General features: G+C 38.2%; 1 protein-coding gene across 1 annotated transcript in view; it reads right to left on the reverse strand.

The window, feature by feature from the left end:
• Positions 1-7,331: 7,331 nt before the first annotated feature.
• LOC109911772 (superoxide dismutase [Cu-Zn]-like) overlaps positions 7,332-20,889 on the reverse strand; it is a 26,142-nt gene continuing 12,584 nt past the window's right edge. The window contains exons 2-5 of the mRNA XM_020511150.2: positions 17,280-17,373; positions 13,510-13,579; positions 12,588-12,705; positions 7,332-8,075 (exon numbers count right to left, since the gene is read on the reverse strand). Of these exons, the coding sequence (XP_020366739.1) occupies positions 7,929-8,075; positions 12,588-12,705; positions 13,510-13,579; positions 17,280-17,373 (429 nt within the window). The 3' untranslated portion in view covers positions 7,332-7,928. The remainder of the gene's footprint in view (positions 8,076-12,587; positions 12,706-13,509; positions 13,580-17,279; positions 17,374-20,889) is intronic.

Genomic DNA, 20,889 nt, shown 5'->3' on the forward strand with positions numbered 1-20,889 from the left:
CTCTCCCTTGGTCGACAATCAGCGATGCCGCGGAGAGGAGAATCGCGCCTGCGCAGTCTACCCTCGCCCCCCAAACGTGGTCGAATGGACGTGATGGCCTTCACCTCCTGGTGGGCAATCCTCATGCCGCCAACTGATTCACGGCATTGAATTTTTCTTCTTGCATAAAGTGGTATCTATTTTGTCAGCAACTGTATGATTTGCACGGCCTTTCTCTTTTTTTGCAGCAATAAAGGCAAACAAGTCACAGTTTTCAATTAAAATGATTGACCAATGACATAGATCAAACACTGAACATAGATCAAAACAGCACAGGAACAGGCCCTTCGGCCCACCATGTCTATGCCAACCATGATGTCATTATAAACTAATCCTATCTGCCTGCACAGAGTCGTATCCCTCTATTTCCTGCCTGCTCACATGTCTGTCTAAATGCCTGTTAAACTTTGCTAAAGTATCTGCTTCTCTTAGCTCCACTGGCAGCGCGTTCCAGATACCGACCACCCTGTGAGTAAAAATGGTGCCTCACACATCTCCCTTGAACTTCTTCCCCTCTCGCCTTGAGTTTCTGTCCCCCAGTATTTGACAATTCTAACCTGGGGAAAAAGACTCTGGCTATCCACCCTATCCATGTCTCATATACAGCAAACTGTGTTTTAACTAGCACCTTATGAAGCAGCACTCTTCATAAACCAGCAAAAATTATATTCGCAAATCCTGGAAGTTTACTGTATTATCACGATCTCCACGATGTTCCAGTAATCAGTCGAAGGTGCGAGTGAGAAAGCTCTTTGCCAGTAAGTTTTACTTATGTCAAAGTTGAATTATTACGAAGTGATTTATGCTGTAAATAAATCATAACAGTGAACGTGTATACCCCTTGCATTACGTTTCTATTATTTAGGGCGTGTTTTTACATTGATTATGTGGACCTCTTGATCAACCAAAATATTTGATTAATCAGCACACTCCTAGTTCCATTAGTGTCAGTTTAAAAAATTGTTCTACTTCTTTAAGTTCACCCCTCAGCCTCCAAAGCTCTAGTAAAAACAATCCAAGTTTGTTCAATCTTTCCTTATAGTTAAAACACTCCAATCCAGGCAACATCCTGGTAAACCTCTTTTGTACCCTTTCCAAAACCTCCATATTCTTCCTACACTGTGGGGACCAGAACTGCACACAATACTCCTAGTTTGTAAATATATTCTAATAGCATTAATATATCCTATTATTTGAGGCCATTTCAAGAGAATGTACTCAGTGGAAGAAACGTGTAAGAAACATCAAGCTTCAAGTATATTGTTAACTTACTTTGTCTTTTCCATTATTGATAAATCCCATCCTAAAATAGCAATGATAATAATTTTATGCTAATTAAGATGAAGAATGCAGTACTGGGAAAGGTTTCACATTTGGGCATTTAGATTTATTATCGGTCAGGGCATTCAGGATAAAAGTTGGCAAGTCATGTTGCAGCTGTATAAGAATTTAGTTAGGCCGCATTTCTCTATATTGTTGAAATGTTTGGCCTTGGGTGTTTGGTCTCATCTTAGTTTCTAGTTTTGTTTTTAAGAGTGGTGTTACACTGAATGTATGTAGAGTTGAAATAAACAGCTACATAAAGGTATACATAAACCATTAAGTATGTGGGGAGAAATTAGTTTGCGTCAGCTTACTGACTTTAAATTGACATTACGGATAAAGCCTGCTCCTATTCACGTGGATGCTATTAACATACTTGTCTTTGCACTAAATTAATTTAGGGCAAATGTGCTGTTCATTGGCAGTTCACTTCATGCAAGTTCTACTGCTAACTAGTGAAACCCACCACTGCTTAAAGTATAAGTACATTTTGATTGCTTTAGATATTTTCTAATCAATCTGCCCAGAAATATTACCACACACCTTCGGAGCACGTGGGATATGAACCCAGGCCTCCTGACTCAGAGATGGGGACACTACCACCGCACAAGAACGATTGCTGTATGCTATTCAATTAGGCTTCAAAAAGATCAGAATCAATGTCAGTGAGGGGCCCACAAAAGATTAGAAACAATTAGAAACTTATATAGAGAGGACCCACCATCTGTAGTTAACTAAAGAAATTAGAGAAAGCATCAAAGTTAAGGAGAAAGCATGTAACTGCACAACAGGTGGGTGGAAGGACAGTGGCAGATTGGTCAGCATATGAAAAACAGCAGAGAATGAGGCTCAATCAGGAGGAAGACATTAAAAGTATGAGGGATAGTAGGAACTGCAGATGCTGGAGAATCTCAGATAACAAGGTGTAAGAGCTGGATGAACACAGCAGGCCAAGCAGCTGCTTGGCCTGCTGTGTTCATCCAGCTCTACACCTTGTTATCTCTTATTTAAGAGTATGAGGGGAAGCTGGTGCAAAAACAGATGGCAAGCATTTCTACACATATTTAAAAAGGAAATGGGTAACTAAAATGGGTGCTGGTCCTCTAGAGAGAGTGTGAATGATCAGTTAATAGTATAAGAAAATAACGCTTCTGTCTTCTCTATAGAGTATACAAAAATGATTCCAGGAATAACTGAAACAAGGAGATGGAAGGGCGAGAGAAATTTATTGAAATTACAATCATGAGGGAAGCGGTACTAAATAAACTGCCAGAACTAGGTGCTGATAAGTCGCTGGGTCCAGATGGACTTCGGCCTAGTGTCTAAAAAGAGGTTGCTTATGAGGTAGTAAATATATTTGTGTTAAATTTTCAAAATTCCCTAAATTCTTGTTAAGCAAGGGAATCAAAGGTGTGGCAGTAGATAGAATGTGGAATACAAAAACATGAACAGATCAGCCATTGCCTTATTAAATCACAGAGCAGGCTTGAGGAGTCAAAAGGCTTCCTTGTGCTCCCATTTTTTAAGTTCAAATGTAAATGAAAAACCAATATACTGACTCACCAAATGAATCCAGCAGCAGAAATTGCACTAAAGCCAGTTCCTGAAACTACCAAATGAGTGAGTATTAATTAGTCTGTTTGTTTTGGATTGCAGTTAAAAGATAGCATCATTCAATTAGCAACATTTTGTCAAAATCTTTATCAACATTGTAGCTTTTAAGATATAGCATTTTGATTAAACACCAAAATATTGCTCCTCATTAATATTCCACACCTCTGTTTATTAGATCATGACATGCACATCCTCAAGACATCTCACTAGGCTATCACACACATTCTTCTTTTTTGTAGGTTAAGTGGATGCACGATACATGGGAGAAGGCATAAAAAAAGGAAGGTCAGATGCTCTCTCAGGAAATGGTGCTTCTGGACATTGTGGAGGCAAGTTGTGAGTCAGGTCGTGGTGACAGGTGGGGTCATAGCAATGAATCCTGCAGTGTTTTTTTTTAAACATTTCTTACGCTCTTATTTCTTTCCCAATGCAATATTTTCCTACATACTGTAGATGACAAAGTACATTTGTTTTTATCAGCCATTATTTTGACTCTGTTTACCAACACTGCTAACTGTCCATCACTTTCAATTTCAGGTCTAGAATCTCTAAATGGCCTTGTTGGAATAGTGGAAGTGACATTCAGAATAACTGAAGGTGAACCATCAACTATATTTTGGAGGCAATCACTCAGAAGTTGGCACTCTACATAATTTATACGAATGTTCAACTGATTTGCAAAAGAGAGACACCCATCAATCAGAAACTTGATTACGTGCAGGGGGTAAGACAGTATAGGAAGGAGTTTCTAGGAGAAGAGTTCACATCCTGACATTGCTGAAAGGAAACAGGGCATAGAATAAAATTGGTGCATGTGTACTCTAAACTTCTAGACGCACTGGGCTACCTGACAACAAGCCTCTTCACAATGGAAGAGTATAGAGGAGTTCAATTCTAATTATTGTAGGGTCTTTGGGGCATTGTAAGGGTATTGTGACAAACAGTCATTAACAGTGAATGGTGTACCAAGGAAATTCACATGCCAAAATCAGGTTAAGTAAGCTAAATTGTCTGCAATAAATACTTTATGATTGCTTGTAAATAATCAAATTGATAATGTATGATGATAGATTAGAATATAATGTTTTATATTATTGACATATATAGAATACAACATGGTTAGCTCGGTGAACATGAACGGAAAGTCCATTGTGATGGAATTTCTGAGGCTAGTTCTGACATCTTCACTGGGAGCTCAGACTTGACTAATAAAGAAGACGATAGAAATCAGCTTCACACTTGGAGTCTTTTTTCAGCAACAGCAATGAACGCTGACGCTTAACCCTACAAGAGTGACAGTGGCACTGAATGAAGCACAACAGTTATTGCCAGGAAACAGAGGATACAGGGCATTCTTGGAAGGATTGCAATCCTTGAAAAATCCTGGTTCTTCAAAACTGCTGTGTTTGCTTCATGAAGAAGGTGAAGTAATTCTCCTGGGAGGACAAAGCTTCAATAAACTGAGTTGTCTTATTGATGCTATCTGTTACAGCTGGAATTATCTTGTGACAGAAACTCAGGGTCATGGTGACCTTGACAGCCATTGATAATCCAAAGACCAGAGTCCGAATTTGTGTTGCAACAAGTGTCACATTTTTCTGATATTTTCTGAAACGGAAGTTTTTGATGCCATCTTTACCAGTGAGGATATGATATGAAATTCTGTTCTTGAACAGCTAAGCTTTATACAGAATGTGTCTTCCTCTCCTGTCTCTTTCACAGTAGTTGCAAGTTTATGAATGCTCACACAAGAGCATCAGAGCAGAATTATAAGAATTGTAAAAATCCTGCTTGTTCAAAAATTAGTTAGAAATTACAAATTACATTTTGCAGCAAATGCCTGACCCAATATGCACCTCAGCGCACCTTTTCTTACAATTATTAAACTGGGACTTTTAATGTTCTGGAGACAAGGATCCTCTTACCACTTGTGAAGGTTGGATCCCAACAGTTCCCACCAAGATCTACTGGTGGACTTAAAGAAGTAATAAATCAGGCACTGGTGTAAACAAATTTCACAAACATTCCTAAAAATCAGTCATCTAAGGATTCTTATTTTAATAGGCCAACCACTTGCAACATAAGCAATTAATATCAGCAAGGGATTCTTCTATAGTTGTAAAGTTTCTAATTTACATTGATACATGTGACAAGCAACAACTCTGAAAGAAGACTCCACAAATTTAGCATTGAAACTAATGTCTGCCCGCATTTGGTTATTTTCTTTTAAATAAAACTGAAGAAAAATACACGGTTTGGAGACTCATAAGATAATATTTTTTCATTGCAATCGAGACTACTCTCCAGAAAGGAACTGTGTTGCTTGTCAGGTGCTATGAAAACTCTTGAGGTTGTGTAAGGTGCTAAATAACTGAAAGTCTGTCTTCTTTATACCCAAATGAGAAACTGAACTCAAGGATCCTTGTTAGATCCACAACCTAATTACCTATGCTGTCAAAAAACTGATGAAATCAATCATTTTTAATTTTTGCTTCCCATTCTTATAAAAGATTATTCATTATTGCAAGCAAGTGGGCTTGAAAATATGTATTTTATGGGTTCAATCAAGAACGTTGTAAAGTCCACAACAAAGGCTCTATAATCGTAAAGTTGCCAGTAACTGCTGGAGCTGTGCCAAAAAAGTCCAGATGGCCAAGGTTCCTTGTTGAATAAGCTAAATTGTATGAAGAGATTAAATGTTCTATGATTGTTTTCTCATAACCAAGTTTATTATATTGATGATAGGCTAGGCTATACTTTTTGTTTGACGTAGCATAAAAGATACAAACAATGAAATATCATATGGTCAAGTTGATGATACCTGGAAGACTGAAACTTTGGTTTATCTCAAAAATTATGGATTTTAATATGTATCCTTGCGACAAATGCATTATCTTGATTAGTTACCGAGACAATAGGCACGGGCTAAGGTACATTTAACTGAATGAATTATTTTTTCCATGTCTAAATGAGGTGAAAGGATATTAAAAGAACTTTTTTAAATAAGAAAATGTATAGGGTTAGGACACATAAAAGGAAATGAGAGCAGCTTTTGAAGCAAGAGTTCAAAACTGAACAAGTACTAAGTGAGACTTCATTGGTGAAGAAGCTGGCATTCATGGTATTCATAACTTTCTAACCAGATTGTGATTTCACATAACAGAGAAAATTGCAAGACTGAAAATCTACACTGTATTAGTTAGAAATATAATCCCAATGCAACATAATTTTAAGGACTTTTAGGTGGAATCTATTTCCCCTATTATTTCCGAAAGATTTCTGCTCCAGCTAAGAGAGGCTATTTCTTACATCCACCTTTTCACCAGTATACACATACATATGACAGGAATTGTATAATTCTATCATGCACATGCCATTACTCATGACTCTCCTGAGTCTAAAATGGATAAAGATAAATGAGAAAAAGCAAACAATTAGATTTTATTTTGCTTCGAGGACTTCCAGATTTGTATTTCGCATTGACAAACTGAATGACTCTGGAGTAACCTGACATATTTCACTCTCACACGCAATAGGAATACTATTACAGCAATTTCCCCATTGAGGATTCTACAATTACCAAGCCTGAAGAGGACATGCCCATAGGGAAAAAAAGTGATTGAGGTAGCATCAAAGAGGGATTATGTCAATCCACACATTCTCATCATGACTATGTAAGCCTTCAGATCTTACAAGGCATTAAGGATTTTTCTCTTAGCAACTTTGTTTCACTAAAGATTCCCTGGATTAGGTATATCATCTTCTCTAAGGTACTTGTCAGGCCAAATAAATTATACATACAAGTCTGGCTATCAACATCCATAATCCTTTGACTTTTTGTATCATTCAACTGTCCTTGGGAGTCATACGCTACAATAAGTAGTGAGCCATTTGAGGTCATAGCTGCCAGGTCATCAATGTCATCTTCAGAACAGGTGAGTGATTCATCCATTTTGGGCTGATTCCAAAGTAACAGCATCAAGGAGACACACTGGATTTCACACAGTCAAGGGGCAACTGAGGAATTCACATGGTACAGCAGCTTCTACTATGGAGTTGCTGGATTTCTTGAATAGAAAGAAATTCCACTCAATCAATGCTCCATGATCAGCTCCAATTAATCCTGCACATCAATTCAAAATTTTCAATGAGTTTGTGTATGCACCTCTCCAGTATTTCAGCTCTATTTTGAGTCAGCTCCTCAGGACAAGGTGTAGTGCTAGTTTCTATTATTTGCATGGTCTTACCTCCCAACTCCCAACTGATGTCAAACTCATCAGAACATTGTTATGACAAGACCCACAAATTTCCCAGTCACATTAGCTTAAAAATTTGCATCCATATAACAACTTCAATGAAAAGGAGATGAATTTTTATTTTTGTCACTAACTAAATTTCAGAAGTGACATTTTGGCAAAAAAAATGGCAGTACAGTACTTAATGTAAATATTCTCACATGCTAAAATACATATTGAAAAACATTTTTACTATTGGTACAGACAGCTAAAGACATTAATACATCTAATCTTCCATAAAGACACTTTAGCTTTAGTTTCATTCTCAGACTTCTTAAAGTGTAGCTCAATGAAATAAAATGTTGCGAAGTGTCATCATTCTGTGCTGCAGCCTACTTCTTTACGCTCAAAACTAGAGCGTGATGCAAAATAGAACTGCAGACATCAGAGTACAATTGACATTTGATTCAAATCAAATTTTCTGGCATACAGCATTGTTTCACAAAAATTGGAAAGGAACATTTCTTAAGAATGGTTGGTACCTAAAATAATTCATTTTGAAATTAAAGCTGAAAGAAAATACCTTTGCTCATGCAGAAACGAACAAGCAAAAATATTTTTTCAGCTGGAAAATGTATTTACATGTCCACAAACAAGGAACATTTAGCAAACAGTCATAGATAAATATAGCTTTTGTAATGTGAACTAACAACTTTATTAGTTAGATTTATCTTTTAAGACTTCCTCCAAAATATCACCCTGACAAATTCCAATCACTCCCCACGCTAAACCTTCTCCAGTATTTCCTGTTGTCAGGCTTTCTTCATTATCACCTTTTCCTAGGTCATCTTCATTCTGGTGAATCTATTGAAAATAAAACATGCAAGCATATTACCGTTGCATTCAGTATCATTTTATGATATTTACTCATAAAATGTAGTGAAGAAGGTGTTTGGTACACCTGCCTTCATTGATCAGAACATTGAGTACAGGAGTTGGGACATCATGTTGCGTCTGTACAGGACATTAAGGGGCCACTTTTAGAATACTGCGTACAATTCTGGTCACCCTTCTATAGGAAGGATGTTGTTAAACTTGAGAGGGTGCAGAATGGATTTACACAGATATTGCTGGGACTGGAGGGTGTGAGCGATAAGGAAAGGCTGAATAGGCTGGGGCTTTATTTTCCCTGGACCGGCGGATGCTGTGGGGTGACCTTATAGAGGTTTATAAAAATCATGAGGGGCATGGATAGGGTGAATAGCCAAGGTCTTTTTCCTCAGGTAGGGGAGTCCAAAACTATAAGGCTTATAGTTATGGTGAGAGGAAAGAGATTTAAAATGCACCTGAGGGCAACATTTTCACACAGAGAGTTGTGCAAGTATGAAACAAGCTGCCATTTAAAAGGCATCTAGATGGGTTTAGAGGGATCTGGGCCTAAATGCTGGCAATTGGGACTAGATCAGTTTAGGATCAAAAACAAAGTTGCTGGAAAAGCTCAGCAGGTCTGGCAGCATCTGTGAAGAAAAAATCAGAGTTAAAGTTTCGGGTCCGGTGACCCTTCCTCAGAACTGAGGAGTTTAGGATATCTGGTTGGCACGGTCAAGTTGGGCTGAAGGGTCTATTTAAGTGCTGTATAACTCTATCACTCTATCCCCTTCCTCACTGAACACCTAGGCTAAAAGGTATAGCTTTTCCCTATACTTCTAAGAATGTTACCTTGTCTTTTTTGGTCCACAACAACCTCTCACAACCTAATTACTATTTAAGTGCTAGGAGAAAATTTGGAGTTCCTTTATTTTTATAAAAACTTTCCTTGGGAGGTGATATAACAAAGTCTGGAATGAGAGGGTGGTCCTATTACGAACAAGTTGCATTAATTGCACTTTTACACTCTGGAGATAAGAATCAGAGAGGTAATCACTTTTAAATATAATATATCTTATATATATACAAGATTCTGAAGTGGCTGTACAGACAAACAGATCTAAATCTTATGAAAAAAAGGCTGTGACATTTTCAGGGAGCTTAGAGTCATAGAGATGTACAGCATGGAGAGAGACCCTTCAGCCCAACTCATCCATGCCAACCAGATATCCTAAATAAATCTAATCCCACTTGCCAGCATTTGGCCCATATCCCTGTAAACCCTTCCTATTCATATACCCATCCAGATGCCTATTAGATGTTGTAATTGTACTAGCCTCCACCACTTCTTCTGGCAGCTCATTCCATACACGCACCATTCTCTGCATAAACAAGTTGCCTCTTAGATCCCTTTTAAACCTTTCCCCTCTCACCTTAAACCAATGCCCTATAGTTTTGGACTCACACCCTCAGGAAAAGACTGGTCTATTTACCCTATCCATGCCCCTCATGATTTTATAAACCTCTATAAAGTCACCCCTCATCCACCGATGCTCCAGGGAAAATTGCACCAGCCTATTCAGCCTCTCCCTATAGCTCAAACCCTCCAACGCTGGCAACATTCTTGTAAATCTTTTAAGAACCCTTTCAAATTTCACAATATCCTTCCCATATCAGGGAGACCAGAACTGAACACAGTACTTCAAAAGTGGCCTAACCAATGTCCTGTACAGCTGCAATATGACCTCCCAACTCCTCTACTCATTGCACTGACCAACAAAGGCAAGCATACCAAATGCCTTCTTCACAATCCTGTCTACCTGCAACTCCAATTTCAAGGAGCTGTGAACCTGCACTACAAGGTCTCTTTGTTCAGTAACTCTCCCCAGGACCTTAGCATTAAGTGTATAAGTCCTGCCCTGATTTGCCTTTTCAAAATACAGCAGCTCACATTTATCTAAATTAAACTCCATCTGCCATTCCTCGGCCCATTGGCCCATCTGATCAAGGTCCCCTTGAACTCTGAGGTAACCTTCTTTGCTGTCCACTATACCTCCAATTTTGGTATCATCTGCAAACTTACTAAACATACCTCCTATGCTCACATCCAAATCATTTATATAAATAATGAAAAACAGTGGACCCAGCACAGATCCTTGTGGCACACCACTTCATGGAGGGTTGCTCTCTATGAGCTCTGATAAAGTATTTTGTGCAATTCTCCACTGTTTACCTTGTTACATAAGCATCTCATCTTCATGTCACTGTTCACGTAACATCTTAAACTTGACATTGCTAGATATACTCACCACTGCTGGGATTTGGGATTACTGCCATGGGTGCCATACTTAAAGCCCAGCTAGAACCAAGTCAATTGCTGCCAGCTATGATTACTCATTAACATTACACAGAAGGACGGAAAATGAGAGAAAACCTTCAAGTGTCCATAGGTAGCTCTTAACTGCAAATAGAAACTCACATCCGTAAAATATTGTTACTTTACTACATCACCTGTCTGGTTGACTGCCATAGCAACTTCAGTGACAGGAATCAAACTACACAGGCTGCATGGCCTTAGAGTCATACCACATTTGAACTCTAACGGAGTAGTGTTCTTTCCCTAATGCCAAGAGTAAGGTTAATTTTGTTATTGTTCAAGAATGACCATGACTATGTGTCTGCCCTTTCCCCCAGCCTATTTATATCATCTTGAAGTCTTCCATTAGCCTCCACATAGCTCAATACTTCCAAGTTGTGCTTTCTGCAAATTTGTTTCAGATTTGACAGTAGCATGTTCATGCTGCCATTTTCATTTCATTCCATAGGCTTCAACTTTACTGGTAGGTTTAGCACTTTATCAAACACCTTTGAAAGTCCACATGTACAGCAATTGCATTGCCTTCAAATGCTTTTTTTGAAGGAACAATCCAGTTAACTAAACTGGATTAATCTTTAATTAGAAAATGCCTAAATAAAAATTTGTTAACCAGAAATGAATGGTTCAGGTGGCTGTTAATTGGGTCATGAATTATCATCTCTAAAACTTTCCATCGCCATGGTTAAACTGACTGGATTAGTGATTTGTGCATATTTCTTTTCTTTTTGCTGTTTGGAATAAGAATTTATCCATCTCAAATTTTCCAGACCTCTATCTGATGTATATATCTAATCAGTATCTAATGAAGATTAAGGTAATGGACAGTACCTCAATATCTATGGAGACATTGTTTAACTTAGCGTTTAACCAATCAATGTTTATGGATGATTGACTATAATTTACTATCATATTAAACTATCAAACACATTTTCTCAATACTTACTCAAAGAGTACCACCTGCAGAGCATTACCACATTGACCCCCATGCCAAACAGATTGTTTCTCACAGTTCGTAAATATATTTTCAATAAGAACTTTTTTTATTGGTATACAAATTTTTCATCACTTATATGAATGACATGGATGTGAACACAGGAGGTATGGTTAGTAAGTTTGCGGACGACACCAAAATTGGAGGTGTAGTGGACAGCAAAGAAGGTTACCTCAGAGCACAATGGGATCTGATCAGATGGGCCAATGGGCCAAGGAATGGCAGATGGAGTTTAATTCAGATAAATGTGAGGTGCTGTATTTTGGAAAGGCAAATCAGGGCAGGACTTATGCACTTAATGGTAAGGTCTTGGGGAGTGCTGCTGAACAAAGAGACTTTGGAATGCAGGTTCATAGTTTCTTGAAAGTGGAGTCACAGGTAGACAGGATATTGAAGAAGGCATTTGCTGTGCTTGCTTTATTGATTAGTGCATTGCGTATAGGAGTTGGGAGGTCAGTTGCAGCTGTAAAGGACATTGGTTGGGCCACTTTTGGAATGCAGTTCTGGTCTTCCTGCTATGAGGAAGGATGTTGTGAAACTGGAAAGGGTTCATAAAAGATTTACAAAAACGTTGCCAGCGTTGGAGGGTTTGAGCTATAGGGAAGGCTGAATAGGCTGGGGCTATTTTCCCTGGAGCATCGGAGGATGAGGGGTGACTTTATAGAGGTTTATAAAATCATGAGGGGCATGGATAGGGTAAATAGACCAGTGTTTTCCCTACGGTGGAGGATTTCAAAAATGGAGAGCACAGGTTTAAGGTGAGAGGGGAAAGATTTAAAAGGGTCCTAAGAGGCAACATTTTCACGCAGAGGGTGGTGCATGTATGGAATGAACTGCCAGAAGAAGTGGTGGAGGCTGGTACAATTACAACATTTAAAAGGCATCTGGATGGGTATATGAATAGGAAGGGTTTACAGGGATACGGGCCAAATGCTGGCAAATGGGACTAGAATTATTTAGGATATCTGGTTGGCCGAAGGGTCTGTTTCCGTGCTGTACATCTCTATGACTCTATGACTTAAATTCATCCACCAGGAAAGGAAAGTATAAACCTGACATTGCAGAAGTTGAGACTGGAACTGAGTCTGGTCTAACATTATCGTATAGTTACTATAGCCTAGAAGGTTATTTTGGTACCCACCACCAGAGACCGTCCAATAATAGAATGAATTCCTGTCAGATGGAAATGTTGCACCTCCATATCCAGCTTGGCCAAACCATCTTCATTCACTTCCACATTGCCCAGGTCCCCTGCATGTCTATTTGGATTGAAAAGTGTTTTGTTTTAAAAAATCATAGAATTTTATGTTACAAAGGAAGTCCATGCAGCCCACTGGCAATATAGATGCAATTAGAAAGAATGATTGGGTAAAGGGTCAATGGTGCTATATCAAACACACTTTTATGCAAATGTAACCCATTTCCTTAATTAAATTATATTTCCATCACAGTTTTTTCAAGGATATTACCTGTCCAAACAACACTCTCGGCAAAACAGACTCCTTACATTTCTTCGTTTCACTTTGTGATATTCTTAAATTTATGCCTTTGATATGGATTGCATACAAATATTGCTGCATGCATGAACAAGTTTAACAGATCCATGTTTCTGAAAATAAACCTACCTCGGGCTCTTCAATCCTTGTTGCCTATCACTCTACAGCCCTCACGTAGAAGAGGGATTGTGCATAGTGACAGATACAAGTTTGTTGGATAGCTTCAAAAAGATGCATGACAGAGGTAGGCTTAAAGCTTTCAGATCTGCCTCATTATGAAAAGATGTTGGCTTGCTCCTCTTGCAGACACAGCACCCCTCTGACAAAAGCATCTCAAAATATCACAATGCAGCGTAAAATGAGCAGAAACCTGACATTCTTGATCTACATATCCTTTTCTGTATCCAGAATTGAATATTTCATAGGAGGAGAAAGAAAAAGCTCCGACATTTTACAAAATACAAAGAATACATACATGTCAGAATTAAAAGCATCCAAAATCAGTATATCTTTATTAAAAACTGCATTGTCGTTTTATTTGAATATAACAACTGAAACAGAACTTACCTGTTGTTCTCTTCTGGTGCACCATGTATTTCATTATCTGGATTGTAGTGAGGTCCTGCACTAATCCAATCTAAAACAAATAATTACACTAAGTGCCTTTGCAAAACTAGCTTTTTACACCGGGAAAGGATAAGATGCAAGGGTCGTCAGCAATAAGTTTTTAAAAAGTAAGTGTTTTCCAAACAAAGTATTACTTTAAGCATTCAAATTTTGCATTAAATATTACACTCGACCAACCTTGATGCAAATTATCTCAAATACAAACTGAGCAGACACATACCCTCCTACTTATTCCTATTGTTTGCCCTATGACGGTGCAAGGATTTCACAGTCCACACCTTAGAAGACACAAGAGGTTTTGAGCTCACTACCAGAGGAAGAGCTCTTTCTTAATTAAAGGATCATCTTTTCTTTTAAGTACCAGAGCTTAAAGGCTAAAATCTACATCCCTTTGTGAGTAAGAAATCCTTCATGAATTTATTAACAAGTGCAGGAAACTTTCAAATACACATCATGAAGTCCTTACAGTCCTTCATGTCAGAATATAAAATGGTGGTCCCTAATTCTTAGATGGATGTTAAATACCTAAGAATTAAACATAAAAAGGCAAAGAGCTATTGTGAACTAATTAGTTAATTGTACACAAATATATAAAAGTGCTTGTAGTTCAAGTACCACCTGTCCCAAAGGTGTCTGAACAAGTTGATTAAAGATAATTGTGCAAATATATATGAAGGAGAATCATCTGGGAAGCTGATGAGTTTTGTCACCTGTGGTTGGTTGAAATAAAACTCCAACTAGAAAGTGTATGCAAGGGCTTTGCCTTACTAACAAAGAGTTAAATAAAGGAAGAGGGAATAGGATGGTTCTGAGGCATGGTCTTCCCGCTGAAGTTAAATGAGGGTCCGTTCAGTCATTGGACCCTCCTGGTGCCTCAAATGCATATAAATATAGTCTTGTATAAGTAAGAGATGCCTTTGGTTTGCTTGTTGGATACAGTCAAACTCCAATGTTTGAGAGATAGTAGGAACTGCAGATGCTGGAAAATCTGAGATAAGAAGGTGTAGAGCTAGATGAACACAGAAAGCTTTTCTGAAGAAGGGTCTAGGCCCGAAACGTCAGCCTTCCTGCTCCTCTGATGCTGCTTGGCCTGCTGTGTTCATCCAGCTCTACACCTTGTTATCTCCAATGTTTGCTTGTTTTCTTCATATGTCATTGTACAGAACTGAACTGTATTTGTGGCCATGTATATGTATCGATTATATATATGAATAAAAGATATCATTAAAATTAAAAATTGTCATTCACTCTTCAAGTATGTACTATATTCAACAAAGCTGGGCAAGTAAAGTTAATATATGAAACGTGCTGATAATATTTAATTGATTCCAGTTATGACTACTTTCTTTTATGTCAGCTGATATGAAGCAATGGAGCTCTGGTTGTATAAGTGACTGTGCTTTTGATTCTCAAGGTGGTGCAGACAAAAGTACTAAATTTTTATAGGCCTGCACCATGTTGTGCCCAATTCCATCAATGCACCTCTCTGAACTATGTTTCTCAAAAATCAAACAATTAAAGCCTCTTCTCCCATATGCTGGACAACAAAACACAGCAGGCATGACACATAATGAGGGCTCTAGTCTCTGATGTGGTATCATCAGACAACCTCCTATGATCAATGTTTTTGTTATTCAATGACAATTGGCTTAAATGTTGCATCAGCACCAGACATCTGTCAATTCCTAGTTCTGCAAAGATAAATTCCCATTGGGCAGTGCAATTAATACTATAACCAATTGTTAGAATTCTGTCGTGTTACATTGGTGAATAATGATTTTATTTTCTGGTGCTAATCACGCCACAGAAAAATTCAGCCCATCATTTCCAATTTGGAAACAAGAAAATTTTCTAATATAGTTAGTACTTAACTGGGATATAGGTCAAAAAAACAAAAGCATGAAGGATATTTTTCATTCTTGTCCAACAGCATAATTGTTGTTTCCATAATGAATCCTGAAACACCTACTCTTCGTTTCACATTTTCACAACATTGTCACCTTATGAAACAAAGTGGTATGAAGTGAACCACTTGGATGCTCTGCCATTTGCAAACCTTTTTTTGTTGTTGCCAGATATTTAAATTAGAGTGAGCAATCATGCAGTGATATTGTTGAGAGGAATAGATTCATCAAACCATTTGTTGTCCTATTAAGATCTTAAAATATCCAATAAAATTGTAATCTGTAGATTCCCTGTTGATTTGTCAAGGCTGTAAAGTTTTACACTGTATCTCCTGCCTGCAGTGTATTGGCAAGCAGTTTTCAGGATTTGTTACCTTGTCTATATTACTACATTCTAATGAAGAATAGACCCTCCACATTCATGTGTAACTAATTGTTTACTTCCTCTAAATTACACTGTCTTCTTTGAGCTATCTGATTTTTTTTTAAGTCTATATATCCATAATGTGCTTCCGATTTCTTTGGCTCTATACTTCTCTGCAATTTTTTAGCTACATTGTAAATGATTACATAAACTGTGATGTATAGGATGGACTGAAGGGCTAAACTTGTTGATGATACTCGACAACTGTATCACCTTGAATGAGTCCTGTGAACATTCCTGTACATGCCAAAGACGGCACAATCTGCCGTTTTTCTGTCGTTTTTTTTTCTGTGCCTTGTTGTTTGTTACACTGTATAATAGAGAGTTTTGTTCCAAGTCATTGGACTTCACCTTGGACTGCGATTGTGATCAGTGACAGGAACAACCTCAGCCTCCAGACCAGTCATCGATCAAAGGGACCCCGACAGGCAGAAGGGGGTGAAGCTTATTGTTTTTTCCCTCCCTTTTTCATTCTTTTTATTTACTTGATAAATGTTCCTTTCTTTTTTAATTTTTTATTATTACTCAATAAATGTTCATATTTAAGCAAATTCCTGTTTACAAGCCTTCTCTTAATTACATTTCACTTAATCCAAAAAGACCTGTTTGGATTCACTCTGTGATCCAAGACACCTAAGCATGATTTTAGAAATTTGCTAAATAGGCATTTGTACATTTCAGATCCTCCACTCTCTAAGACTGAATAAGTAATGCATACCTCTCTCCCTGAAGCTATTCCATACTTTTGCCATAAATCCATCTGGGTGTCAGACATGAGGAAGACATAGCCTTTAGCTCCAAGCCAAAAAGTCATCTTACATTAGGATTCTGTTGCTCCGAAGGCAAAACAACAGAAAAAAATGCCCTTCATGTTACTCATTGTTGTCTTGGAAGATCAGAATTAATACACTTCAAAATTCCCAGGCACTGATATAACTTGCACTTGAGGACATCCACTATCATTTGTTACTGGTTAGCCAAGCACCCGGTTGAGATGGATACAATACAACATTCTATTGGCATACTTTATTTATGATGATGACATCCATGATGTTTTATTCCATATGAGAAAGCAGAATTTACAAATGTGTGAAATAACTGAACAAATACATATCAAGCAAAAATGGAAAGAGTTTCTTCAGATTTCAGAAGATTTGAATGACTAGATGGGAAAAAAATATCAAAGTGCTTGAAATATATGACAGATAACTTAAGTCTTAAAGAAATTCTGACTTTGTCCTCACTGCCTGCGGGTTAAGATGTGAAATTATTATTTGCATTTATTCTGTTGCCCTGTTAGTGAAGATTACTCAACTATAATTGCACAAATGTTACAAGTATTTTTCACCATGTAATTATAATAGTAAATATTTGATTCATACCATTGGTTAAGTCACCAAAGCTGTGAATGTGAAGGCCATGCTTTCCAGGAGGCAGTCCAGTAAATTCTCCTTTTACAATCACACAGTCAGTTACCTGTAAAATCAAATTCCTCATTCAACAAATGATACTGGCTTTGGAAAGTCAATTTAATGAAAATTAATTTCTTCAATACAAAATGATAATTAACAAATGGATATATAAATGCCTTAATGTGGATGAGTGACATACACATTTGGCTGAAAACCACTTTTCTTGACCTTATACATTTGGCTGAATTTTTTCTGGCTATGTCAATTTTTGAAGAGCTTTATGGGTGGGGTTGCTTCCCCCCACGAGCACAACTGACTTTGTCATGAACATCATGGCATTTTTAATCCCAACTGTGCACTATATCAAACACAGTCAGTTTGATCTGAAATAACCAGCTGGGTCAGTGAAGTGTCCACTGGAATGGAGGAATGTGCAGCAATACAGCAATAAGGTTGAATTTCTGTCTGCCACAAGGTTAAGTACCATGATCGTCATTCTGCTATGTTACACTTACTCTAATTCTGCGAGAGTACCCACCTCCCAACACTGTTCATGGTTTATCACTCTAATTATTGCATGCAGCATCTTCCCTCAATGGTTCTCATTCAACCCATTTCCCTGCCAAACTATTAACCCTTTCTAACCTCTGCACTTCTTACTCACTCAGGGCACCTCACCACCTTTCCTAACTGATGACAGAACACACAGCTGATTGACAATAGTGATGTGATGGTATATTGGTGCTGAACATGATATGCTGTCTGTGTGCTGAAGCAAGGCAGAGATACTGTGTCTAAGTAAACACAAAGTGAGTGAGTGCTGGGAAAGGAAGCTAAGAACTCTGAGATGCACCCTGTTTCGATGCATGAGATGAGCATCTACCCTTCTGCACAAAGTGGCCTGGGATCAGTCTTGCAATGAAAGGTGTCTGTCACTTCCAACGTGCAGTATTTAAGTGCTGAATTGAGTGAGCCTCACATCTGTCAAGGTGTGGTGAAGCTGGTGTCTTGCCAATGTCAAAACTTTGCAGATGAATGGTGCAGGTGGTGTTGCCAATGGCATGTGCCCTGAGGCATTGAGGAGTTTGGGCTGGATGGAGGTCTGGAATAGATTCTGGTGAGCAGCATTGCCAGGTATCTACTTTATAACAAGGAGATCAAAATCGGAAACTAAACATTCAGGAGTGTGTGACTTATCCAAAGAACAAAAGGGAAGGGTGGTGAGTGACTTGTTTAGTATAAGATAAAATAGGTATAGCAGAAAATGGTCTTGGATCTGTTGACATAGAATCCATTCAGGTGGAGGTAAGAAATAACACGGGATGAAGACACTGATGCGAGTAATCTATGCCACCTAATAGGAACTGTTTTATAGGACAGCGAATAAATTATGGAACAATGAGGACATGTAAAAAAAGGCAGTAAACTAATCAAGGGTGACTTTAACCTTCAATCTTCTAGATTGGAAAAATGAATTGGCAAAGGTTGCCATGTAGAAGAATTCACTGGTTTATTTGATATAGTTCCTTGGAACAATATGTTGTCGATGATGCAGCCTAGGATCAGGCTTTTTTGGTGACAGATCCACTAGGGAACAGTGACCATAATGCAGTAGAATTTAGCATTCAGTTTCAGAGTGAGAGTGGGTCTGAAACAACTGTGCTAAACTTTAAGAGTAATTATATAGCGATGAAAGGTGAGGAGGCTGGAGTGGTCTGGAAAAGGAGTTTAACAGAAAAGACACTTGAGGAACAATGACAGATATTGCTGAATCATTACCTATTTTCATAAAAGAAATTCTTAATAAAAAGGATTCTACAAAGGGGATAAACCAACCATCCTTAACCAAGTAAGCTAAGGATAGTATCAAATTGAAAGAAAAATATACAATGTGGCAAAGATTAGTGCTAAAACAGAGGGTTGGAAAATTTTTAAAAACCAACTAAAAGATGAGCAAAAAATAATAAAAACTGAAAATAAACGATAAGGCAGGGAGATGGGAACCAAAGCAGGAAGTCAGAGGGAAGTAAAGTGGGAACAGAAACAAAAGACAGTAAGGGAAAAGTGAAAGTGGAAGGCAGAGAAACCAAAGACAAAAATCAAAAAGGGCCATATTAAACCATGATTCTAAAAGGGCAATAAATGTCAAAAAAAAAAAGCCTTAAGGCTCTGTGTCTCAATGCGAGGACCATTTGTAATAAGGTGGATGAATTAACTGTACAGACAGTTATTAATAGACATGATGTAATTGGGATCACAAAGACCTGGCTCCAGGGTTACCGAGGATAGGGACTCAATGTCCAGGAGTTATTCAATTTTCAGGCAAGATAGGTGGAAAGGGAAGAGAGGTGGGGTAGCGTTGCTGGTTAAGGAGGAGATTAATGCAACTGTCAGGGAGGACATCAACTTGGACAATGTGGAATCTGTATGGTTGGAGCTGCAGAACACCAAAGGGAAAAAGACGTTAGTGGGAGTAGTGTACAGACCACCAAACAGTAGTTGTGAGGTTGGGGATTGTATCAAAGAGGAGGTTAGAGATGTGTGCAATAAGGATACAGCAATTATTATGGGTGACTTTATACTACATATTGAATGGACAAATGAAACTGGTAGCAATGCGACAGAGGAGGATTTCCTGGAATGTATGAGGGATGGTTTCCTTGACCAACATGTCGAGGAATCAACTACAGAGCAAGCCATCCTAGACTGGGTATTGTGCAAAGAGAGAGGATTATTTGGCAACATTGTGGTGCAAGATCCTTTGGGGAAGAGTGACCATAATACGGTAGAATTCTTCAATAAGATGACACAATTAAATCTGAAATTAGGGTCCTCAACTTAAAGAAAGCTAACTTTGCTGGTATCAGGCACACATTGGCTAGGATAAGCTGGCCAAGGATATTAAAGAGGTTGACGGTAGATAGGAAATGGCAGACATTTAAAGAATACACGGATGAACTTCAACAATTGTACATCCCTATTTGGCACGAGAGTCAAACAGCGAAGGTGGCTCAACCATGGTTAACAAGGGAAATCAGGGATAGTGTTAAAGCCAAAAAGAAGGCAAACAAATTGGCCAGAAAAAGCAGCAAATCTGAGGATTAGGAGAAATTTAAAATTCAGCAGAGGAAGACAAAGGCTTTAATTCAGAAGGGGAAAATAGAATATGAAGGTAAGCTTATGGTAAACATAAAAACTGACTGCAAAAGCTTACATTGATATGTGAAGAAAAAAAGACTGGTGAAGACAAACGTAGGTCCCACGCGGTTAGAATCAAGTGAATTCATATTGGACAACGAAGAGATGACAGAGCAAATACCTTGGATCTGTCTTTACTAAGGAGGACACGTTATAAGACGGAGATTGACTCGCCTCCCACTCTGAGAATAAAACCTGAAACATCCAAAAAGGAGCACCTCGTCCTATAATCTGTAAAAAGGAGGTGAAAAGTGGTTTAACCTTACTTTCAGAGATAGTAGGAACTGCAGATGCTGGACAATCTGAGATAACAAGGTGTAGAACTGGATGAACACAGCAGGCCAAGCAGCATCAGAGGAGCAGGAAAGCTGACGTTTCTGAA

This window comes from Rhincodon typus, chromosome 11, assembly GCF_021869965.1.
Source record: "Rhincodon typus isolate 14 chromosome 11, sRhiTyp1.1, whole genome shotgun sequence".
NCBI lineage: Eukaryota > Metazoa > Chordata > Chondrichthyes > Orectolobiformes > Rhincodontidae > Rhincodon > Rhincodon typus.